The 22,664-nt window shown below is 44.9% G+C and overlaps 1 protein-coding gene across 8 annotated transcripts in view; it reads left to right on the forward strand.

The window, feature by feature from the left end:
• MTA3 (metastasis associated 1 family member 3) overlaps nucleotides 1-21,242 on the forward strand; it is a 160,043-nt gene extending 138,801 nt beyond the window's left edge. For 7 of the 8 annotated variants that reach the window (XM_040623148.1, XM_040623149.1, XM_040623153.1 and 4 more), the window contains 3 exons: nucleotides 2,229-2,315; nucleotides 4,978-5,124; nucleotides 17,663-21,242. In XM_040623148.1, the coding sequence (XP_040479082.1) occupies nucleotides 2,229-2,315; nucleotides 4,978-5,124; nucleotides 17,663-17,688 (260 nt within the window). In that variant the 3' untranslated portion in view covers nucleotides 17,689-21,242. Of the gene's footprint in view, nucleotides 1-2,228; nucleotides 2,316-4,977; nucleotides 5,125-16,800; nucleotides 16,875-17,662 lie in introns of all 8 variants that reach the window. The other variant, XR_005832830.1, reaches the window with a different exon arrangement.
• Nucleotides 21,243-22,664: the final 1,422 nt, after the last annotated feature.

Below are 22,664 nucleotides of genomic sequence, written 5' to 3' on the forward strand. Positions count from 1 at the left end.
TTATCTCTCTTTAATTAGAGTTAGGTGAATAATTTGATAAGTGGCATCACTGGCCTGCTCTTGAGTGTAGACCAAGATTCTGTTTAACCAGCTCAAGTGTGGACCTGATAATCCCATGTGTATCATTCCCCCAGGGCAGAAGGTATTTTTCCCATGCGTATTCAGTGCATATCATTGAAAGAGGCAACTTTTATATTACACAGTGACTAGGTAGCCTTAGCGCTTTCTGTCCTAATTTCCTCGTAGCAGAGACTGATCATTCTTGCCACCAACTACTTTAAAATGTAATGGGGATTAGTGATGCTTCTAAAGCGCTTTGATCTCCCACGCAGGTGCTCTGTAAATCATCACTTAGAATGTCATGTAATTAATGCTACTGATTTGATGAGAAATTAAAAGCCGATTAGTTTAAAATGAAATATGTTTCGGTATTATGTTGGTGACCCCTTTGATAGGCTTCCTTTTGTTGATTCTGGTCAAGGTGATAGTCCTAGGGGAATCCATCAATTGTAACCACATTGATAGTTTTCCCTTGGGCCTTATTAACTGGAATAAAGTGCAACGTTAATCTTATTACTAGTAATACAATGGCTGCCTGTGTCCAGATCATTGAGGAAATAAAAGCTGATCCAGTCACGCTTTCTTTCATTAATAGAAAGGACAAAATTTTCTCTTGTCCTTATCCTGAGTAGAACTTGAATTTTAGATGAATTAGTAATATGAGGAAGGAATTACTTAGTATCCACTCACAGCAATTTGACAGGGATTTGATTTGTGTTTCTTTTTAATGTTTATTTAGATTATTCCTCCAAAATATGCTTGGTATATTTCTTCCTTTATCTTCACTGTTAGTCAACAACAGGGGAAAAACTTTGTATCTCAGTAATTTTTTTTCCCAAACTAAATCAGCTAAGTAAGGAGGAAAAGAAATCAGATCATTTATAGTTGTCCATGTTTGTATAATAATGAGCCGGCGCTTAGGATTCATATCCTGATTCCTGTTATCTGAGGCTCTCTGCAGTATGTGCTTCGTTTTAGGTTGTTTTTTTTTTTTTTTAATGCTATTTTCCCACCTCTTTCTGTTTAATAGTTAAAATAGTTTCCTTGGTGAAAGAGAAGGCTAGAACTGACGAAAAAGTTAATTTTTAATTTTCAGTGATTTGTGGTTCCAGACTGAATTGTATATTTTAACACTAATAGTGCAGAGAGAATTCGTATGGATGTCAAAGGAAATTTCCTGTATGTGTGCCTAGAAATGTGGTCTCAGACACAGAAAACCTGTAGGGCCTTTTTGTCAAGTATTGAAAGGTGGGGAAAAGGCATACACGTAGCCAGATAATATCTGCCAAAATTACTCTGTTAAGTTTTATGACAATATCTGCAAATTTAAAAACTTCAGTACACCTTTTTTTTCTCCCTTTAAACTCTATTTTTGTAATTTAGCTCCTCGGTCTGAGAGCAGCCGTGTTCCACATCCACTCTTCCATGCTAATGACAACTAATTAAAGCGCAGAGAGTGTGTGTGTTGTACGCCTTATTTTTCTCTGTCAGGAGTGTCTTACGGTAGCGTACGGGGAGTGTGAGGTGAACTTCGCGAACACTAACAGCCGTTCCCACAGTCTCTACTGTTCTGACTAATGGATGAGACACTCTACGTACAGGCAACCTTTTAAGTCGGCTATGAAGGATGGAAAGCGAGCAATAAAACCCATGACCCATGTTTACCCTTGTGAGGCTCTCATCTAATGGACTAGATGAGGACTTCTCAATGGAGACTCAGTCCCTCTAGGTCATGGATGGCTCAGTGTGTTGCCTTTGTCCGCTTTGTCATTTTTGTCTTCTATGCCAGATGACTCTTACATGAGGACTGATCTCACCTCATCCTGCGTGGAAGTTTCTCTACTATGAGGAAGCAATGCCATGGCTAGGAAGGAAGCATAGTTCCACTGTTTTTCAGATGGGCACATACAGAAAGAAAGCACGTGTGTGTAAGATGTGTGTTTGCTGCACACGAGGCTTTAAAGTGAGTGTTCTCCAGGTACCTCCTTCATTTAGTAATTCGGGGCCAGAATTAGAAACGGCTTTCTCAAACCCCACAGGACGTCATGCAGGAGTCTGGTGGATATTTTGCGGTATCTCCCACTGGCACCCTTTGTCTCTGCAGTGTGTGGAGAACAGATAGAGAAATCAGCCTCATTGGTTGTCTCCATGTTTCCTTCTCTCCTCAGATGCAGACAGACATGCCGAACTATCTGGAAGTCCACTGAAAAGCAAAAGCACTAGGAAACCTTTGGCATGTATCATTGGGTATTTAGGTGGGTATTTTCTAATAGAAGGAAAATTTCAAAGAACAATTTTTGTACCTTACATGTATTTGGCTACTATAAACTGCCATACTTAACACTAAATCTAAGCCTTTCGAGTAGCTGAAATTGGATACTTTCACATGTATAGTCAATTTATTTTGTTTTAGAAGCTTTTATTTGTTAATACCAAAACATATACACACCACATATACACAAGGTCATGGATGTGTTTACTTTTGCCAAAAAATATCAGTCAATAAAAATGTATATTTGTGGATATAAATACAGATTGAGCAAAAAGAGGAAAATAAGAATCACTAGATTGTTAGAGGATGAATATTCTTAATGTTTTGATTTGGATCTTTCTACTTGGCTTATTTTTTTAAATGAGATAAAACTCATTCTAAGCTAACATTAAAAAAATATTTATAGTTTTGATGTACCAATTAAGGTTACTCTGAAAGGGAACGTTTGTATTGCTTTCTGGTTTTTACCATCTTATTTAACTTGGAATTTGCCAAAGATAATGACTCCATATACGTGTTGAAATATCAAATTAAGAAGAGTATTTTTAAAAAATCGCTAGGCAATAACACTCTTGGTTTTTGCAAAGTTTTAAGATAATTTACAAAATAATCATTCCTAAAATGGTTCCTAATATACCTGGAAGCTATACTGGCATGTTTTTAGTGCTTCTAATATTCTTGCTTTTTCATTTTCTCAGTAGAAGTGAAAGGTGTACTCAAAGTTGCATTGAACCTTATTGCTCTGTCAGAAAGATATACAGTTATGAAGTGTTCAGACTCTAGACACACTCAAAAATCAAAGTGTAGCCTTGAACTTGGTATATTATCTGGTCCTCATCGGAGCATCCAGAAGTCAGAAGCTCACAGCTCCCCCTTTGATTTTACTTCACCTGATTTCTTGTTTTATTTCTCAGGGCCCAAAGGGTTGCTTTGATAGCCCCCAGAATATTACCATGTTATCATAGGCAGGAGCTAGGTAGGTCATGGTGATCAAGTCCTTGAAGTTTGCTATCTGTATTCCCTTGCAGGGCCTAATCCTACAACCCCCTTCCCACTGTGCAAGGACAAGTCTCTGATCATAAGAAATAGAATATAACATTGCGTATCAGTCAGTCTTTCCATGGTTAATAATTGTGTGTTCCTCCTGCTGATAAATTAGTGTCTGTGCCTACCTGGTAAGCCCAAAGCTGTGCTGTGCTTACTAGCTGAACCACATCCCTACCTAACATATTTCTGAGTATTTACTATGTATGAGACACCGTGCTAAGTGATTTGGAGGAACACCAAGATGAATGAGACTTTGCCCTCAAAGGTTTTAGTCTAGTGGGGAAGGCACACAGGTAAGGACAATTAAGCAAACGATTAGCTCTTATAAAAGAATTATAGGTAATATTCATTGGACACTTGGAAGAAAGAATAGTTATTTCTGATGAGATTTAGGGCAGCCTGCGTGGAGAAAGCAGTATTTGATCTCAACCTTGAATGATGAGTAGTATTTAAATAGATAGAAAAATAGGAAAACAATATTTGTCCCTTTGAGGCCAAGAGAACTTGAAGAGCAAAGGCTTTTGTGAGTCCAAAGGCAGGTGGTCTGGTTTGGATGGAGCGTAGTCTGGGTAATGAAAAATGGGGTTGGCGGTTTCAGTGCCATGTTGGGGGGAAAAAAATCAGCACTATATACTGGTTAGCACTTGATCTGTTCCTAATTTTGGCAAGTGTAGAATTTTGACCAGACTAAGATACAGTAATTCTAACAATTCTAACCGCCTTTCTTGAATTTCGGGCAGTGAGGCTGATATCCTGGCCCTCCCCTGAGAAGACAGGATGGCTCGTGCACAGGTGGTGACTCCGAATCAGGGAGCAGGTTTAGCTTTGGACGACACATTGCCCAGTAACAGTGACAGACCGAGATCCTTAAATCCAGTTCCTACTGTAATTTCTGTCCATCTGCTTTATCCAAAAAGTGCAAGTAATTCTAGACTATGTATCTTGACAACAACACGCTTCACGTAAACACACACATCCCACGTGCACATCACCGTTTCGTGATCTGTCCTCCATCAAAGCTTTTCTTCTACTACATCTTGAGTCTAGAATTTGGAGTTTGGTGTCAGGTTTCATCAAACGTTCTGGACCTGGGAGTGATTAACCCTGGTCCTATACCCTCCTTGCAGAGCCAGAGGAAGAATGCTGTTTTCCAGAAATCTCTCACACCCGAGACATGCTGCATACCATGTTTCTGGTTTGATAGAACACAGGGTTTTCTCTGAGGCTTCTCCAGATAACCTTTAAATCTCTAAAACCTCAAAGAGTTAGTTGCCTTATTCCCTTAGTAGATCTGTGCTTTCGTGACCTTCTGAAGCACAAGTGGCGTTTCTGTTGTTGTTTTTGTTGCTTGTCCTCCCAACGTGAAGCTCAGCTCCAGCTAGCAGAGGAAGAAGCAGCTCGCTTTTGCTAAGTAAAGCCGCGGTAACAGCACTTGAAGCTGATTCATTATGCAAGTCCTTGGGAAAGCAGGCTGGCTCCTAAGGAACTGACTCTCAGCTCATTAAGAAGTAAGATGTGTGCCTATTAGGCAATGTAAGTGCACACAGAGATTTTTAATACCATGTTCTGAGTTGAGAAACCTTTTCTCCCCCTGCCAGAGATCCATCCTTCGAAGAAACCTAATGTAATTCGATCTACGCCAAGCCTGCAAACCCCCACTACCAAGCGGATGCTAACCACCCCGAATCACACGTCTCTGAGCATTTTGGGGAAAAGAAACTACAGTCATCACAATGGCCTGGATGGTATGTAAGCCCAGGAATTCTGGGGGCTGATCTCCTAGGCCAGGGCCTCTCTGCTCTTGTCCACTCTGAGCATGTCCTCCGCCCAATCCAAGACGCGTAGCAAACAGGTTCTTCTGCCCTCTAATTGAACTGAGTGTGTGGTAAGGGGGTACGAGGGAAGGCTGCCGCGTGCCACAATGAAGACCTTTTGCCAAGTAATACTCCACCACCTCCTCAGGAGGGACCTTTTCGCCCACGTGCCCTGTGAGGAGGCTTGTTTGAAGAGGAAGTCTGTATTTATCAGGTTGTCTCTGCTGGGTGATAATGTGCTTGCTGGATGCATGCGCACTGCTCATTTATGTATTCCTGAGCAGAAGGGAGGATTTCACCTTATGTCTGAGGCAACCGTGCTCTCTGGGGGCTCTTCGGCGTTCTGTGGATCATTTTGGATTTGGCGTTTGTCCCCTACTTCTTTCACCTTATAAAATTTTTTTAATTGCTCAAGAGTGCTACAAGTCATGAAGGGAATTGCCCGGGTGATGTCTTAAATACAGAAATAATAATTTGTTTGAAATGGAAAAGCTGAGAAATATCACCTCTTATCCAAAGTACTTCCCTTGGGGTTTGGCCACATAATGACTCTTCAGGTGGAATTGAATTATCTTCCCATTTGGACTATAAACACAAGCATAATAAATCATCCAGGCAGTATATATTGTCCATTTCAATAGTCCTGGAATTTGAAGCTGTCTTGATGGTTTAAATGTTGGCATTTATTTACGAGTAAAACTCTCTCCAGGCTTTTCATGTCTTCGGGGCCTCCAAATTCCTTCAGTGACAGTAAATTAGTTATAATGAGGCCCTAGAGCAGGGATGTGCAATAGACCTTCTAGTAATAGTTTCCCATGGTTGTTTTCCTTCAGTATGACTTTTCATGGTCATGGTGATGTCAAAATGAATAAAAAATTGAGGGCGAAGAGTTTAATTTGCATTTATAGGGTATCAGTGTGTTATAGATATGGCTTTCAAGAATTTAGCCGCACAGTAGTCTTGCAGAAACACTTCTTTGATAACAAGGACATTGGCCATCCTTGCCACAATATGCCCGATATCTAGACAGTGGAAGACTAAGGACAGATTGTGTCAAAATGTGGAGATTGGGTTTCTTCCCAGCTTTTCCTTGCCCACAGCCTGGGGCTTTTCTTTCTTTTCCATGTCATCACCTCCCTGGCCTCTGGAGGTATGTACTGTCCTACTGCAGGAAGCAGAAATTAAGTTCTGGTTCATACGCATACACATACAATATACACTTTAGGGTAAGAAGACTCTTGTGGTGACTACAGCTGGAAGAGCAGCTCTCTACTATCTTTTTCCACCTGTGCTCTATGGTCACAGTCACTCCAGGCCCCAGTCCTAGCCCCGCATGACAGCTCGCATTTTATCACGGGTACCTGTCTCCTTAGAATTTCTAAGAAATGCCACCTCATAGTGTTCCCTCTCTAGGGCTTCCTTGGGGTTACGTTAACTGAGACCTTCAACCTTGTTGAGGAAATGACACCCATCTCATTTTCTGAAGAGACTTAACTGTTGAAACATCTTTTTTCTTCAAACCCTTTTGTCTTTGCTTTTCCGGTGTGGTATGGAGAGGAAGGCTGATGACATGTACCTTACCTGTGTTACCTCATTTGATTTACATGACAGAAGGTTCTAGAAGGTCAGGGAATTTAACTGTTTTGCATAACATTGTATTTCTATTGCCTAGCACAGTGCCTGGAACTTAGCAGGGACTTAATAAATGTTAATTGAATAAAGGATTGAGACCTAGAGAGGTAAATTAAAATTTCCAAAGTTACCAGGTATAAATGGATTGGGATTTCCACTCAGGTGTGGCTGATTTTAGAGTTTGCTCTTTTAACCACGGTTATGAAGTTGTGGCTCTCAAATACGCCATATGAGTCAGCAAAGTAGAAAGCACAGAAATTATTTTAGCTAATTTAACATAAGAAGTCAATGGGACATGTATTGGAGGACAGAATAGGTGAACAGGAACATGGGGGGCACAGGAAGCCACCTCCATCCCCAAGGCTGGGAGAGCAAAATGAAGAAGTTAGGTTCTTCCTTTTGCTGGAGGCTCAAGGAGGCCCGAGGAGCAAGAACTGAGGCCCCTGAGGGAAGGCGCTGCCGGCCGCCCGGTGCTGGCTTCTCTCAGGTGTGACAAGGCTGGTTCCCGGAGCAAGAAGGAAAGCTGGGAACGGAGCAAACATCAGCCGCCATGAGGCTGACGGGAACAGGACGCTGCAAGTGCCTTCTCCGACCTCCTGCCTTGCAGGCTCCCTCTAGCACCCCCTGCTGGTGCATCAGGGAGCCGGATGGCAGAGGAGCAGTATGTTTGCAGGGTCGCAGTCCCAGCACGGCCCAAGCTGAGTTTAGATGGATGGATGTGGGGCTGAGAGACAAGTGTAATGCAAACACACATTGCAGAACATGTCCCCACTTTTGTATTTCCAGTGGAGCTTTTCGTTGGGATAAAGGTTCTGTTTCTTATTTCCTCGGGATATAGGATCCAGACTAAACCTGAGTTTCCAAGGTGAACTCAAAGTACTAGAAAAAAAGATTAGGCTGATAGTGAGTTTTCATGGGATAGTCAATACCGTCATTTACTGGAATTGATGAATACAAATTCATGGAAAAGCCTCACCCTGTGTGATGCGATCATAAAATCAATTAGCGTTGCTACTTAATTACCAGCATGTCAGACAGACAAGTACACCAAACAGGATGTTGACGGACAGAACTAATTTAACTGGAAACAAAATTTGATTGTACGGAAGTATCCAGGTCTCCCAGCTTTAGGGCTTCCTGTCCCCTTCTCAGTGGCTCGCCCCCTTCACGCAGCCTCTACCTTCAGTTGGAAGTTCACGATGATGGGAAAAGAGGCTCTGGATTTCTGCTGGTAGAAAGGATTTTACCTGACATTTAAAAACATGATGGCCGGCTTCTTATCATCTTCCTGAAAGTCACTGGCTTTCCACTGGCCCTGGCCCCTTAAAGGCCCTGGTGGTTGGGAGTCAGCCCTCTGTGTCCTCTGCTACATGTAACCCACAGCACCGGGCCACACATACCCCTCTGTGATGACCCTACTGGAATTTTAATTTCCAAGGGTGAAAACAGAATCTTCATACGTAAGAGGCCTCATTATTTGGGGTCAGTAATGACGGAAAAATGAAATTTCAGAACAGAGACCTACCTGGTCCCTTACCAGTCCCTTACACTTCAGTCTTTCCCATCAGGCTGTTGGTCCGGTGGTATGCCCATGCTGTCATGTGCTTTCGAAATCCTGTCTCTTTTTCTGACTTAAAGATGCTTTGATGACATTTTTATTGCCAGTAAACCAGGCACCTACCACATTTGGCCCATTTGGTTAACTCCACATGGCTGTGAGTAGCGAAGGCCCTGAGATCAGTGGGGATAGAAGAGCGATTACTGGAAAGCCTTTCCATGTCTGAGAACCGAAAGAGAAGGCAGCAGGGAAATGGAATTTATCTGTACCGTGGGGGAAAAAGTACCTCCGAGTGTTTGGAATCAGATGGGATTAACCGCTGACTTCTCTGATTACTTCTGTGTGGCCTCGGGTCGATCACTTAGTTTCCTTAAACCTGTTTTCTCCTCTGTAAAGTACAAATTTCATTTGCCTTAATGGAGTTGTGATAATGGTTAAAAATATTTCACCTACTTTATACCACTTGATCTCCCAAACTCTCCATGAGGTAGGTGTCACAACCTGCATTTTAATAATGAAAAAGTCCAAGCTCCAAGAGGTTAAGGGATTTGCCTACAGCCACACTGCTAACAACAGCAGAGGTGAGATTTAAGCTCCAATCCAGGGTTGTTTCCAGCGGGTGAATAAGGACCCAGATTTGTGTGCTGAGTGCAGCAGGTACCTGGCAGATGTTTGTTTTCTGTGTATCGGAGGTGGGTGGGTGTTTGGAAATATAGAGAGGAACATAGTAGGTATTTTTCTGTGCTTAGCCGTGAGTGGTAAGCCACCTTGTCTGATTAAAGCTGTTACTCCATTTCCTGCCTCTGTGAAGCTCTTCTGCCCATATCACACCCCCTACTTTTTCTGGAATGGAGAGCCTAAGAACTATATTCGTGTCCGAGAGAGGGGAGAAAAAAGAAATAAGAGAGAATTCACAGAATCACCTAAAGTTGAAATGTGTTTAAATTAAATAATACGGTATACCCAGCATTGACTCTGACTCATGGTAGGTATTCAGTAAGTGCTAAGATTCTATTGTCCCCTACCCTTTAAAGAAGAGCTATTACTAAAGTTTTGTTTTGAAAATTGTTAAGATATCAACCAAAGTTTTTGTAGTCATATGTGGACTGTATGTAAATAAAATGTCAACACTTTTCTTATAACTACATTTATTTCTTACCCAAAAATACGATTTTCAAAAACCGACTCATGGATTTGCTTGAAAGTAAATGGGTAGGTTCCAAAGCGTATTTGCACATTAGAAGGGCCCAGTATCTATAAAGAGACATTGCCTTTGATTAAGTTATTTAAAGGAGTATTGAAGACAGGAAATTAGTTTGATAAAGAGGGCTCATTTAGGTCCCTGGAGGCTCCTGCAATTAAATACCCTACCACCGAGGGGATGGATCCTTATCATCCTGAGACAGTGGCATCTTTTTCAGAGGAGAGGAGAGGGGCAGATGGGCTGTTCAGACATCTCCCATCCTGTCCTGACCCCTTAAGAAAATGCCCTCCCCGACCCAGTCATCAGGTCTTCCTTCCCGAGGCCCAGGTGCCCAGGGACAGGGTGATCACCTGCTATGTCTCTGCCTTTATCAAATGGGGACCCTAGAGAGCAACTTCTGTCTTGTAGTCATACGACCGAGGGAACATCAATCGGAGGTGTGCTCTTTTCATCTTTCTCTGAGATGATGCAGCTTTTGTCCCAGGGGTACTACTGAAGCAGAATTCAGTGTCAGGAAAACCAAAGCAATGGGCTCAGGAGAGAGGTGAGTTTTCAGTGGGACAGAGTCAGGACACCTGAGCCAAGGAAATTGATGAATTGTACGGTAAACTCCTTTTTAATCTGCTTTCTTCTGGCTTATTTCCCCTGGGGTGTATGAATACACTGTAGATCTAATTTTTTTTCCTTATTTGTTTTCCACATTGAGTAATATCATTTTTCTGAGTCCCCCATGAAGAGGGTATCCAATGTGGATGCCTCCGAGTACAATATTATGATCTGGGGTGTGAAGACTGTCCTTTGGATGACTTGTTTCTGAATCAGTGATTCAACAGCTCCAACTGTTTGCATCCCAACTCTGAGAAATGGGTGGTGATGAGGTCCATTGTACCAGTGAGAGAGCTCTGGGAATGCATCTGCTGTCTTCACAAATCCCAATAAAAATAGACTGCCAGCAACAGCTGATGGCATTCCGAGGCATGCTTGGGCCCAGGCCGCCTTCTGTCAACATTTTTATATCCTTTCAAAAGACTACAGTTTTTTTTTTTTTTAATCTTCCAAAATATTGTTTGTGGAAGAACATCAAGTGCTCCCAGACTTGCCTCTGATCTTGTCTCAGGATGTAATGTTACAACCCGGTTTCATAGATAAAAGTGCCTTTGAATTTTCTTTTTTTTTTCCCCCAGTATTTTCTAATGGGTCATTATGGCCCCAGGGTTTATTGAATGTGAATTATAGCAGAGTACCTAGTATATCTAGAGGGTTTCAGGACTGTTGAAGCATTACGTGGAGGGCACTGGACGTTCGCTCATACTGTGAAGCCGTAGGAGGGTGATGTTGTAGAGAAAAACAGACCCAAATGCATTAGGCATGAGTAATTAACAACTTGGTGTTTTGGAATATTCTGGAAGGATGCCAAATCGGCCACACCTGAGACCATTCCTGGGTTTGCTAATATCAGTTGCTCCCAGAGAATACTTTTATCCTGTTCCTGAGGGATATACTAGTGTGTGAGCCTATAAGAGGTCTACACATGACACCCTCTGAGCAATAAAAGAGCGACAGAAGTCCATGGTAGTTGCTCAAGGGTCCTCCTCACTAAACTGTCTCTGTTTACCTGTAAGGGACATTAGAGGAAACCTTTTTAGCCAACCTCTCCCAATGTATTCCCATTCTCAGTGACATGTGGAGGGTGAATCTCTGAGAAAGTGAACCTGTAACGTGAGAGCTAGGTCCTGGGCTTTTTGTGGGGAAGGGTAGATGCTTGGGAAAGGAGAGCGAGGAAGACAGCAGAGGAAGGGGATAAAATCCCTGAGAAACAACTCTTCCATTGAAGTGTGACGCATCGATCCAAAGAGCTGGCACATATGTCTGAGAAAGCCACTGGGATATCAGTAGTAGATCGTGATGCCCCGGGGAGGTAAAGACCAATCCAGAAACCAAACCAACTGATTTAGGTATCCTCCTGAGCAGTGTCTTTGGGTCCCAGTATGGAAGTGAGGAGAAGTGTTCTGAATCTGGAGGCCCCCCAGGGCAATGGAAATAGAAAGATTTGTCACAGTCTAGTTGATTCGGGGACCCCCCCACTGGGTTCATTTTAAGCTTCCCAACCTTGCTCATTATTATTTTCTTTTCCAGTTTCCTGTTTTTCCTTCCAGATGACTGAGTACTCTCTAAGCTCAGAAAACATCTGAGTTTTAATCTATGCATTTTCCTCCCATAAGCAAATATTTATTTTTATCAACAATTATTTACATATAAATGAATGCAAAAAGTAATTAATGTAAAACTGAGGAGCAAGCTTGAAGGCAACTTTGTTAAATGGAGGTGCCTGAAGAGGATAATCTGAGAAGACTGTTTCCATGACAGTCTGATTGCAGCTTCGCTGAGTGCCTACGGGAGCCCCTCCCCAGGGCAGCCAGGGAGCAAGGCCAAGAGTGAGTCCTGGGGAAACAGGGCTGACCACATTTTAGGCATCTGGAATCAGACAGCAGAAGAAAGGGTCAAGATATTGGACATTGGACCTCCTGCACTGGTCCTCCGATTTTCTTTTTTCTCTCCAGTTTTCTTCCTCTGCATCTTTTTGCTCTCTTTTCTGGGAAACTCTCAACTTTATATTCCAACCAGATTTGTCTATTTCTCCCTTTATTCTGTCAATTTTTCCCTCAGTTTTTTGAAATTCGGTTATTGGTTATACATATAATTACAATTTTTATGTCTTTTTTACCTTTTTAGCACTGTGAAATGATTCTTTTTAGCTCTGTTAATACTCCTTGGCTTAAAGTCTGTTTTGCCTGATATTAACATGATCACACCAGTTTTCTTTTTCTCCTGTTCTTTTTAGGGTTATTTTTAAATGATTTTTTCTAGTTTTATTGAACTCAGAATGATTCTTACATAGTATCTCTAAACCCAGCACCTGTTATTCCAGCAGATTTTTTAAAAACCCTATAAAGCTATTTTCCATTATCATTTCTTTTTTAAACAGCTTTATTGAACATAATTGGCATTCAACTACATGTATTTCTTATTTTTTAAAAAGATTTTATTTATTTATTTATTTATTTATTTATTTATTTATTTATTTGAGAGAGAGAGAGAGCACATGTGCATGCAAGTAGGGGGAGAGGCAGAGGAAGAGGGAAAGACAGAGAATCCCAAACAGACTCCCCTCTGAGTGTGGAGCCTGACATGGGGCTGGATCTCACAACCCATGAGATCATGACCTGAGCTGAAATCATGAGTTGAACACTTAACCAACTGAGGCACCCGGGCACCCCTCAACTAAAACATACTTAAAATATACAAGTTGTTAAGTTTAACGTATGTATGTACCAGGAAACCGCCATAATCACTTACCCATCCGTTATCTACTTAATAAACTTATCCATCACCCTCAAAAATTTTCTTGTACCCCTTTATAATCTACCCTCCCACCCACTCCATCTCCCCTGCCTCATCTCAGGTAACCACTGATCCGCTTTTTATCACCACAGATTAGTTTACATTTTCTAGAATTTTAGATAAATGGACTCATGTAGTGTGTATGCTTTGCCAGTTTGAATAACTTTTAGACATCTTCAAGTTCATCGATTCTTTCTTCTGCAGTATTTTTTTAAGTAAACTCTATGCCCAACATGCAGCTGGAACTCATGACCTCAAGATCAAGAGTTGCATGCTCTACTGACTGAGCCAGGCAGGGCCCCTCTTCTGCAATATTAAATTTGCTATTAATCTCATCTAACAAACTGTTCATTTCAGATTTTGTTTTTTTCAGTTTTAGAATTTCCATTTAGTTCTTTTATATTTCTCCTAAAATATACCATCTTGTTACCCATTATATTCATCTTTTTCGTAGATTCTTTAACAAACTTATAGTGAATATTTTATATCCGTACCCACAAATTCTAACATTTGAATCATCCATTAGTCATTTTCTACTGACTTTTTTCTTTGGATGGGTTACTCAGTCTGTTAATTCTTTTTTTAAGTGGGCTCCATGCCCAGCGTAGGGCTTAAACTCACAACCCTGAGATCAAGACCTGAGCTGAGATCAAGAGTCAGACGCTTAACCCACTGAGCCACCCACGTGCCCCTCAGTCTGTTAATTTTTAATGAATACTGGTCAATGTGGATGATAAGTTTTAGGGACTCTGGATTCTGTTATTTTCCTTTGCAGACTGTTGCATTTTGTTCTAGCAAGCAATTAAATTGGGAGGTCACCTTGATTTTGTGGGGGCTTGTTTTAAAACTTTAATAGGTCTGGTTTATTTCAGTTTTGCTCTTAGTCCTGTGAGATTTCAATGGAAAGACCAAGTTGTTTACCCAATCCCTCCTACTTGGCGGAACTGAAACTCCATAATCTGTCTTCCCAGCAGTAGACAGCTGCTAAGATTGCTGCTTAGCCTTTTTTAGCTGTTCAGCTGATGTTTCCCACTGGGCTCCTTGGAGTCCCACCTCATAAATGCATAGTTCCAGAATCAACCAGTGATTTGAGAGGAGTGTATATGTAGATTTGGCAGCTTCCCTTTCCCTGTCCTCTTACTTTCCAGGATCTCCTCCTATATTTCCAGCTATATTGGCAGCCTCAAATTCTGGGCTCCCCCTGATTCCTCAGCCCAGCTAGACTGCAGTTTTCTGCTTGAGCCATATTCCTTTTGTACTGCATGGAAGTGCCCACAAAGGAAAAGCCAGTTAGGGGTGGATGTCATCGAATATCACCTTTTTTTCAAGTATCATATCCCTCCATTTTTTGCCTGATTTTTGGTTGCTTTCCAGAATCTTCGAGCAGTTGTTTCTTTTATATATTTTATCTAGAGTTTATTATTGTTACTGGCTGGAGAGTTAGTCCAATATAAATTAGCCCACCATTATAGAATGCAGAACTCTTCAATCTTTCTATAGGCTCTCTGCCAACTCCCCTTGGTTCTCTTAATTTAAAAAAAAAATTTCTAAGTTTGTTTTTGTTTATTTATTTATGTAATTTCTACATCCAACATGGGGCTTGAACTCATGACCTTCAGTCAAGGGTCATATGCTCCTCCAACTGAGCCAGCCAGGTGCCCCTCAATTTTATTTATTTATTTTTTTCAATAGCATACTGTTTGTGTTTCAGGGATACTGTATCTTTTCTTACTCTTCTGGAGATACTAATGATAGTGTTTTCTGTTTTTTAAGTTTTCTTCTCTTTGAATAGAAGAATTTTAATTCTTCTCTTTGTTCTTTGTTTTGGTCTCTGACATTTATGTTGGAGGTTTCTCCCTGGTGACCTGTGGTTGTCTACTAATGTTTAAGAGTAGGAGACTCTAATCAGATTGAAAATTCTGCCCTGCTTGTGGGTGGAGCCTGTAATGCACTTCATGGTATGGCGATCAGGCTGGGCTGTTTGTTAGGTGGCCCAAATGCCACTATTTCCAGATCTGTTCTCATAGGCTGGTCACATTTCCCAGAGAAGATTCTTCCCATCTTTCGTCGTCCATTCAGGCTGCTATAACAGAATGCTGCAGATGGATCACTTATAAACAACAGAGATTTGTTTCTCACAGTTCTAGAGGCTGGGAAGTCCAAGATCAGGGTGCTGGTGTAGTTGGGTTCTGGTGAAAGCCCTCTTCCAGGTTTCAGACTGCTGACCTCTCTCTGTGTCCTCACGTGGTGGAAGGGGCTAGGGAGCTCTGTGGGGTCTCTTTACACCCTCATGACCTACTCACTTCCCAAAGGTCTCCCCTCCCAATACCATCACATTGGGCTTTAGGATTTTAAGATAGGAATTCTGTGGGGACACAAACACCAGACCATAGACCAGTCTCTTCCCCCAGAATTTAAGGTTTAGTGGCATGCTTTCTGGGAGCTAAATGGGAAGAACACTGGAGGTCTCACCATCCATTAGGCATATGTTCACTTGATTCCTCAATTTTGGAGAGCCAGTCCTACCCTCAGATGTGCTTGTTGCCTGGTGTCCCCTAGGACTGAGACCCTCTTTTGGGTCCTCTTCAGAGGACATACATTCAGACTTGTGGGAGGCAGGCAATCGCCTAGGAGTATGGAGTCAGGAGGGCTTCTAGGGGTCTACCTGCTTCTCAAACAGTGTTCAGCTAATCTCCATGATTCAGTCTCCCTTCTCCACTGCCAGAGGTCTCTGGTGTTAGTTCCTGAGCCATTTGAAGACCCTTTGGACAAATTGGGTTCTTGGCTTTCCTCACTGCCAGCTTCGGGTTTGCCTTTCTTGAGCGTGTAGTCTGTTATCACTCGAGTATCTGCTTTCCAGCCTCCAAAATTCTGATGGTGGTTTCTCCTCTGGGTTTCAGAAGGGAGAACTCAGAATCCAGCAGGTGGATACAAGAAGGTGGCTTTCATTGCATTAGTTAGCTAGAGTGCAGAATGTCCAAGGTCACGGACATCTCCTCCTGGGGCTCTCTGCTGTGCTGGGGCCTCGGCATCTGAGCCCTGCATGTGGTGCTTGTTCCTTGCTTCAAGGAAACATGGTGGGGCTGAGGAAGCTCCGAGCAGGGGGGATAAATGCATGGTTTAGTGATAGCCTCACAAGGACAGATGGTAAGCACTGGGATTCTTCAGCCAGGAATGCAGAGAGGTGACTTGTCTCAACTTAAAACCACGGCCGGTGTGAAGAAGGCGGGTGTCAACCTGGATGCTAGGGGGTTGCGTTTGAAATGGAAGCAGGTAAGTTTTGTACAAATAAAAGGAAGCACACTTTACCAAAACAGATCAGAAACTTGGGAAACTGTTACAAGTGGCTCTTATTGCAGATGGCTTAATTCCACAGGGGTTGGACAAAAACAGAGCATCCCCCCACCCTTGAAAAAAAAAAAAGAGAGAGAGAGCCTTCTAAGAAATCCTAGAGATTCTGACACATACATAACCCTTCACTTAGACACCGATGAGGACAGTATGCTCTTACTGGGATGGATGGAGAATGGGGCAGCTTGGTGTAGTAGGGAAATCTTGGCCTGAATTAAGAAGATCTGGGTTCAAATCCTCAACTTACTCACTGTGTGACCTTGAGCCAGTTCCTAACCCTTCTGATGCTCACAAGGTTCAGGTGAAAGTTGTTAAACGATGCGTTACATAACCCGCAGTAGGTTCAATGAAGCAAAGGTTAGCCTGAGTCCAAAACTGAATTATCTGGGTTTTTATTTAACACGTATTTGCGGAGCCCTATCAAATACCAGGCTGTGTGCATATATCTCCCCTATTCTAGAAAGGCTCATGAAGTGAAGGCCCAGCTCTGTTCCATCCTGCAGACCTTCCTCAGGATGGCGGGAGGCTGTGAAGGTGAGCATCCCTGTGTCCTCTCCTGGTTGCAGAGTGTGATGGGAGAGAATGTCCGAGCACTCCCTTGGCCGGGGCACCTGGTCCCATCTCAGCAAACAACCCCCACTTCCCCTCTAGCCACTTTCCTCATCACCAAGCGAAAGGTTTCACAACCTAGTGAGTAATACGAGATGGTAATGATACGCTTTGCAGGCCACTTCTGCTTTTCATTTACTTATTTCTATTGCGAGTCTCTAGATGACCAACTCTGGGAAGAAGAGTTGAAGGTTTTGGGGGGGGAGGATGTGGGGTGGGAATGAGGGCCACTATGACACAGTGGGTGTTTGAGATTCATTCCCTCCTGCAGGAAAATGTGTGCCTAGCCTCTGAGTGCCCACATCACTGTGATTAATTATGGTTACCTGAGATCACGTTGTGTCTCCTCCAGGCCAGTTGTGCTCCCCATTCCTTAGTATCTGGTCAGAGATGGCCCGTGATGTAGGTTTGATAAGCGTATTGGCACCTGCCTGGTATGCCGTACGCCTTGGCAGTGACCACCACACCTGCCCACCCAAAACCTAGCTTTTAAGATACTTCATGTCGTTCACATATTTTCTTGGCCTCAATAAGACTTCCCTTTGGTCCAACCTTAAACTACCCTGTGAGCTTTTATTTGAATTAATGCCTGACTGCCTTTCCTTGATGTTTGTGACATTGTGGGTGGGAGGGCTGTCTCTGTCCTTGATCTCACCTTGCCCCCTCTGTCAGAACTGCTTTAACATTGACCCCCCATTTCTCTCCTTCCCCAGAACTCACATGCTGCGTGTCGGACTGAGCTATCCCTATTTCATACTATAAGCCAAGACTCGCTACACCGTCCTGCTGATATTCACAGTCGTGCCTGGGAAGGAGGCAGCCCCATTTCCGGCACATTTCAGTGGGAGACCTACACATGTGCCCCCTGGAGACTTGGTGGGGCAGGGGAAGAAACTGTAGGAGTGCACGTCCCCAAAGCCGCGTCTCCACGTGTGAATCAGTGTCACCTCGCTTTCCCCTCAGAGACCTCACTGTCCCACAGCGGGACCTGCCTGAAAATTGAGGGGACAAGGGAGCCCCTCAGCCTCTTCCTTCTTCAGCACTCCGCTCCCAGGCACCGCGGCTCCTCAGGCAGCGGAGCTGCTGAGAGCTCAGAGCTGCTGCTGCCCTGCATGCGTCAGCTCAGCCCTGTTGTCGGCGCCATGATGGTCTACAGGAGGGACATGGCAGCTTTCTGAATGGATTTTTCTTAAGAAAAGTGCCAGTGTTTATGCAGTTCATGATATTGCCCCATCCCTGCCGTTATTGTCACTTGGCTTTTTCTCACTAGGCTTCATCTTTATTTTTTTTTAATGGGGAAGTTTTTCTCTCACCCCTGCATCCTATATTTGGCTCCCCCTTCTCTACCCCTCCTAGATACAGAATTATGAGATTCTGACAAAAAAATAAGAAAATCTTCTTCGGTAAGTCTGTGAATTCTTCATATCATCTGTATTTTATTGTTGGAGAGAGGCTGGTGTTCTACTTGGTTCTGCCTGGTCCCAGACAGCTCCAGCAAAAGCAGGTGTTGAAACCGAGCTGAGCGTGTGTATCACTGTGACAAGCCATTCGCGTCCTGCCGTATTCCCTGACAGCCAAGCCAGCCGCCGAGCAACTGTAGCCAGGTTGGTCCTTCAGCGAGTCACAAATCACCCAGGTTTATTTTAAACAGACGGAATCTGTTTGGTCTAGGAGGGTGAAATGAGAGAAGTGTGTTTGCAGGTGAGTGTGTATATACGACACCACGAGCCCCCTCCCGCTTCCAGCCCAGACATTTCTGTGAACACACGTACCTAGGCCCCAGGAGATGTGCCTGTGACCCAGTTTTCACTGGCTTGGGCTCTTCCTGTCTGCCTTCAGCACCAGTCCTTGCTGGCCCCACAGGCTGGCCATTCTGCAGTTCTGTGCACACAGCTGCAGGGGTAGGAATAACTTAGTGCCCCACGACTCCCCCGAGCAGATATGAGTCTGGCCACTCCCCTGTCCTCCATTTGCAGGAATAGGCTGCAGGGCACAGGCTCACAGCACCGTGAAAGAAAACTGGAGTCTGGCCTTCAAGCTGTCCCTGGGGTCTGCAGCTGGGTGGCCAAACAGCCAGGTTGTTGCAGGACAGAATGACTACGGTTGAGTTGACACTCCCCTGCCCCCCAAGTAGAGTGAGGTATCATTAAAATGACAATGACACCGTAGATGCCCAGATCCTCAGAGGCTGGGTTCAGCTCAGCAAAGAGAACATGATGGGTGATGGCTGATGGCAATGCCCAGAGTTCAAGCTGCCTTTTCCTTCTCTAGTTTTGCAGCCAGTGTGGCTTCTCTTCTAAGGCGTTGCTTCTCATCTTTGGCTTTTGCGAGGGTGACCTGGGGATGTTCTCACCACTGCCAACTCTTGGAGCTGTTCTGGGTCTTGCTTGGGGCCCCGACGGTGGGCCTGTATGAGAGGTGCCCAATGAGTGGGGTGGAGGTGACAGGCGTCACCCTCGGGGTTCCCCAGAGAGAAGTCCCCCTCTGAAAACAGGGAGAGGAGGCAACTGGCTCACTGCATCACACACCACATGGTGTGTTCTCTCTAAAGAAAGACAGGGAAAAGCTGTCTCTGTGTCCTGCCCTGGACTTATTGTCGCACATGGACACAGGAGGTGCAATGGCTCCCTGCCCTTCCACGCTCCTCTCCTGACCCGTGTGAAATGTGCCTGTTGATTAGAGAAAAGTCTACTTCCGTGACTCTGCTGCCAAGCTTCACTCTCCCTGCGTCTTGGGAGAGGCCCTCCTCACCCAGGTCCAGGAGATTTGGAGACTGAGGCCAAGCCCGGTCTGCAGGGAGAAGAGGGAGCCCCCACCCTAGTTGTAGTTCACATTTAGCTTTGGTGAAAGCGCATCTCGTTTTGAGCCACATGTACCAAGAAAGCTGTTACTTCACCTTGTAGTAAGAACGCCTGGTTCTGCAGCCCCATCCTCCTACAAAGAGGATGTTGACTAAGATCTTTATGTTCCCGCCTCATTTCTGGAAAGTTCCCCGGCATTCTGATTGAACACTCAAGGGAATAGAGAAAAAACACCAAGGAGCCTCTAACATTTGCCTTGGCCGTTCTGAGAAGTTGGTGCTGAGAGGGTTTCCCTCAGACACTGTTGGGGCCACAGTGTCTCCATTGTGTGGGGGCATGTCACCATGGTGCAGTGAGCTTGTGGGGTAGACACGCGGGGTCTGTCTGCACGGCCCACGGCAGATGCGCCCGGTGGCACCGTGTCGAGCCTGGTCTGTGCTCCCTTGGACATGCACACAGAAGCTCACAAGCCATCTCCCCACTCTGCCTAACCACCTGTGCACCCCTAGAGATAATGCAAAAGAGGAGCACGGACTGGTTTTTAGCCCACCTCTCACAGCTCTATTTGCCCAGAGCCCAGTTTCTATCAGTCAGCATCCAGCCAGCGACACAGAAGCCACTCCAAATATTTAAAACAGGGGTTGTAATCCTGAGAATTACTGAACACAGAAACAAGAAGAGGCCAAACTCAGAGGTGGGGAACAACAACAGGAAACGGCCACCCCCAGAGGCTGGGGGGACACAGGGGAGAGGCCACGTGACCAGAGCGTGGGGACCAGGGCCACTGGGAGGAACTGGGGACCACAAAAGTCCTCTCTGGTGGGAGCTGGAGCCTCGAGCAGGCCTGGTTGCTGCCGGAAACACCGCCGCCCTGGGCAGGGGTGGGGAGAAATAGCCTGGCTTCTCCTTTCCTCGTGCCCTATAGGCTCTTCAGGTGACCCAGCTGGAGGGGGGGTTCCAGGGACAAGCACGCTGTGGTGGTCAGCCCCCACTGCTGGGGGGGGTGTGCAGATAGAGGAGCGGGTCTGAGGGCAGGCAGGCAGGCTGGGTGTGCCCGGTGTCACATCCAGCCTGGCGTTTATGCCCCCGTGCTATCCCAGTGAGGGTAGACGCAGGAGCTGCCCCCGTGGGCGTTTTGTAGACTCACTCACCTAGAAAGGAAATGTGTTTGGAAGGGAGGGGGGTAAAGCCTTTATTCTCAAAGATTGTCCCTGTTTTCCTTTGGGGGAATTTACCCATTTAGCAGCCCCACCTCACCATTCCCCTCAGGAAAGCCATGTCCCAGTTTTCTGTCCATCCCTCCCCTCCATTCCTCTGCCCCCAATTTCCGAGTTGTCCTGCCAGAGAACACTAGCCCAGACCATGCGTCCGTGGTCATGAGTGTTTCCCCAGGATAATCCATTCAGAGCGTGATGTTAGTGTGGACTGTCTGTAAGTAGATACCATCTACTAATCAATTTGTATTGTGTTTCCAATAAATTTCTGGAGATCATGTCTGGTTTTATGCTGTCCTTTGCCGGGATGGTGGCTCTGCTGTAAGGCTCAGTGTGTGCTCGCCCTAGCCCCCAGCATCAGGTGCTCCTCGTCTTGGGTCCCCTGGCCCCCTGCGTAGCTCACAGGCCAGGCCGGTGAGGCTGATCTTTCCCAGCCACACTCAGATGCCCAGAGACCTAGCCCCAGGGTCTGCGTTTTCTTCTGCGCTCCCATAAGCTACATCCTGAGGACTTGGAGGTTTCCTGAAGCTAGGTCACTCCAGGAGGGAGGTGGCCTTGGGCCCTCGTGTCCCCTTGGCCCGGAGGCAGGAGGAGCAACCCTTCCCCATCAACCACTCTTGCACTGCCGGGCCCAGTGCTGGGCCCCATGTGAGAACGAGGCTCCCGAGCAGGTGAAGCGGACCCAGGAGCTGCACGTCACACAGATGGAAGTCCAGCACCTTCTCCTCGGGCCTGTAAGTAGAAAAGATACTTCTGAGTTTTCTTAAAGGGAGAGGGAGCCTGATCCGAGTGCCTGGCATTCTCCACTGTTTCCTGGGTGCCCTGAGTGTTGAAAGCTGCTTGATAGAAATGATGCGCTGTTGTGCATTGTACTGCTTCCCATCTGTTTTACTGCAGTGTAGACTCTGCCTCGGGTGCTGTGTAGGTTCTCTTGGACCCTTCAGCCCCTGTCAGTGAAGTACGCCTGCTTGAGACCCTTGTTTGCTGGGATTTGGGAGAGAAGTTTTTCAAAGAGAGAGGGGGGCGGCGCCTGGGTGGCTCACTTGGTCGAGCGTCTGATTCTTGATTTTGACCCTAGTCGTGATCTCACGGTCATGGGATTGAGCCCCGCGTCAGGCTCCACGCTAAGGCATTGAGGCTGCTTGAGAGTCTCTTTCTCCCTCTCCCTCTGCTTCTCCCCCTCCCTGCTTGTGCGCATTCTGTCTCTCTCTCTCTCTAAAAATAAATAAATAAATAAAAATAAGAGAGAGAGAGACACTGAGTTTCCTTCCAGAGTTTCACTACAGAAGCAAGACATACACATGCAAGGTTACCGGAGACCAGGAGCCTTGTAATTAAAGCAGCGTCTGTTCTGGCAGGAATTCTGGCATAGAGGGCTCAGTAAGGCCGGACTCACGGTCAGGGAAGGTTTTGTGGAAGTAGGGGAACACCTCAAGACGGAACACAGAGGCCCTCGCTGAGAAATTTTCTTTTTCATTCGTCTCAAGTGTGTTCACAATTGCTCCCTGAAGTGTTTTTATGATGATTGCCTTAAAATCCTTTTAGAGAATTCTAATGTCTGTGACATCGCAATGTTGATAATCTGTTGATTGTCTTTTCTCCTTCAAGCCGAGAATTTGCTGGTTCTTGGTATGTTCATTGAATGCTTTTGATTGAAACCTAGACACCTTGAGTATTATCTGCGAAACTCTGGATCTTAT

The sequence above is a fragment of the Ursus maritimus genome, unplaced genomic scaffold, assembly GCF_017311325.1.
Source record: "Ursus maritimus isolate PB19 unplaced genomic scaffold, ASM1731132v1 scaffold_6, whole genome shotgun sequence".
Taxonomy (NCBI): domain Eukaryota; kingdom Metazoa; phylum Chordata; class Mammalia; order Carnivora; family Ursidae; genus Ursus; species Ursus maritimus.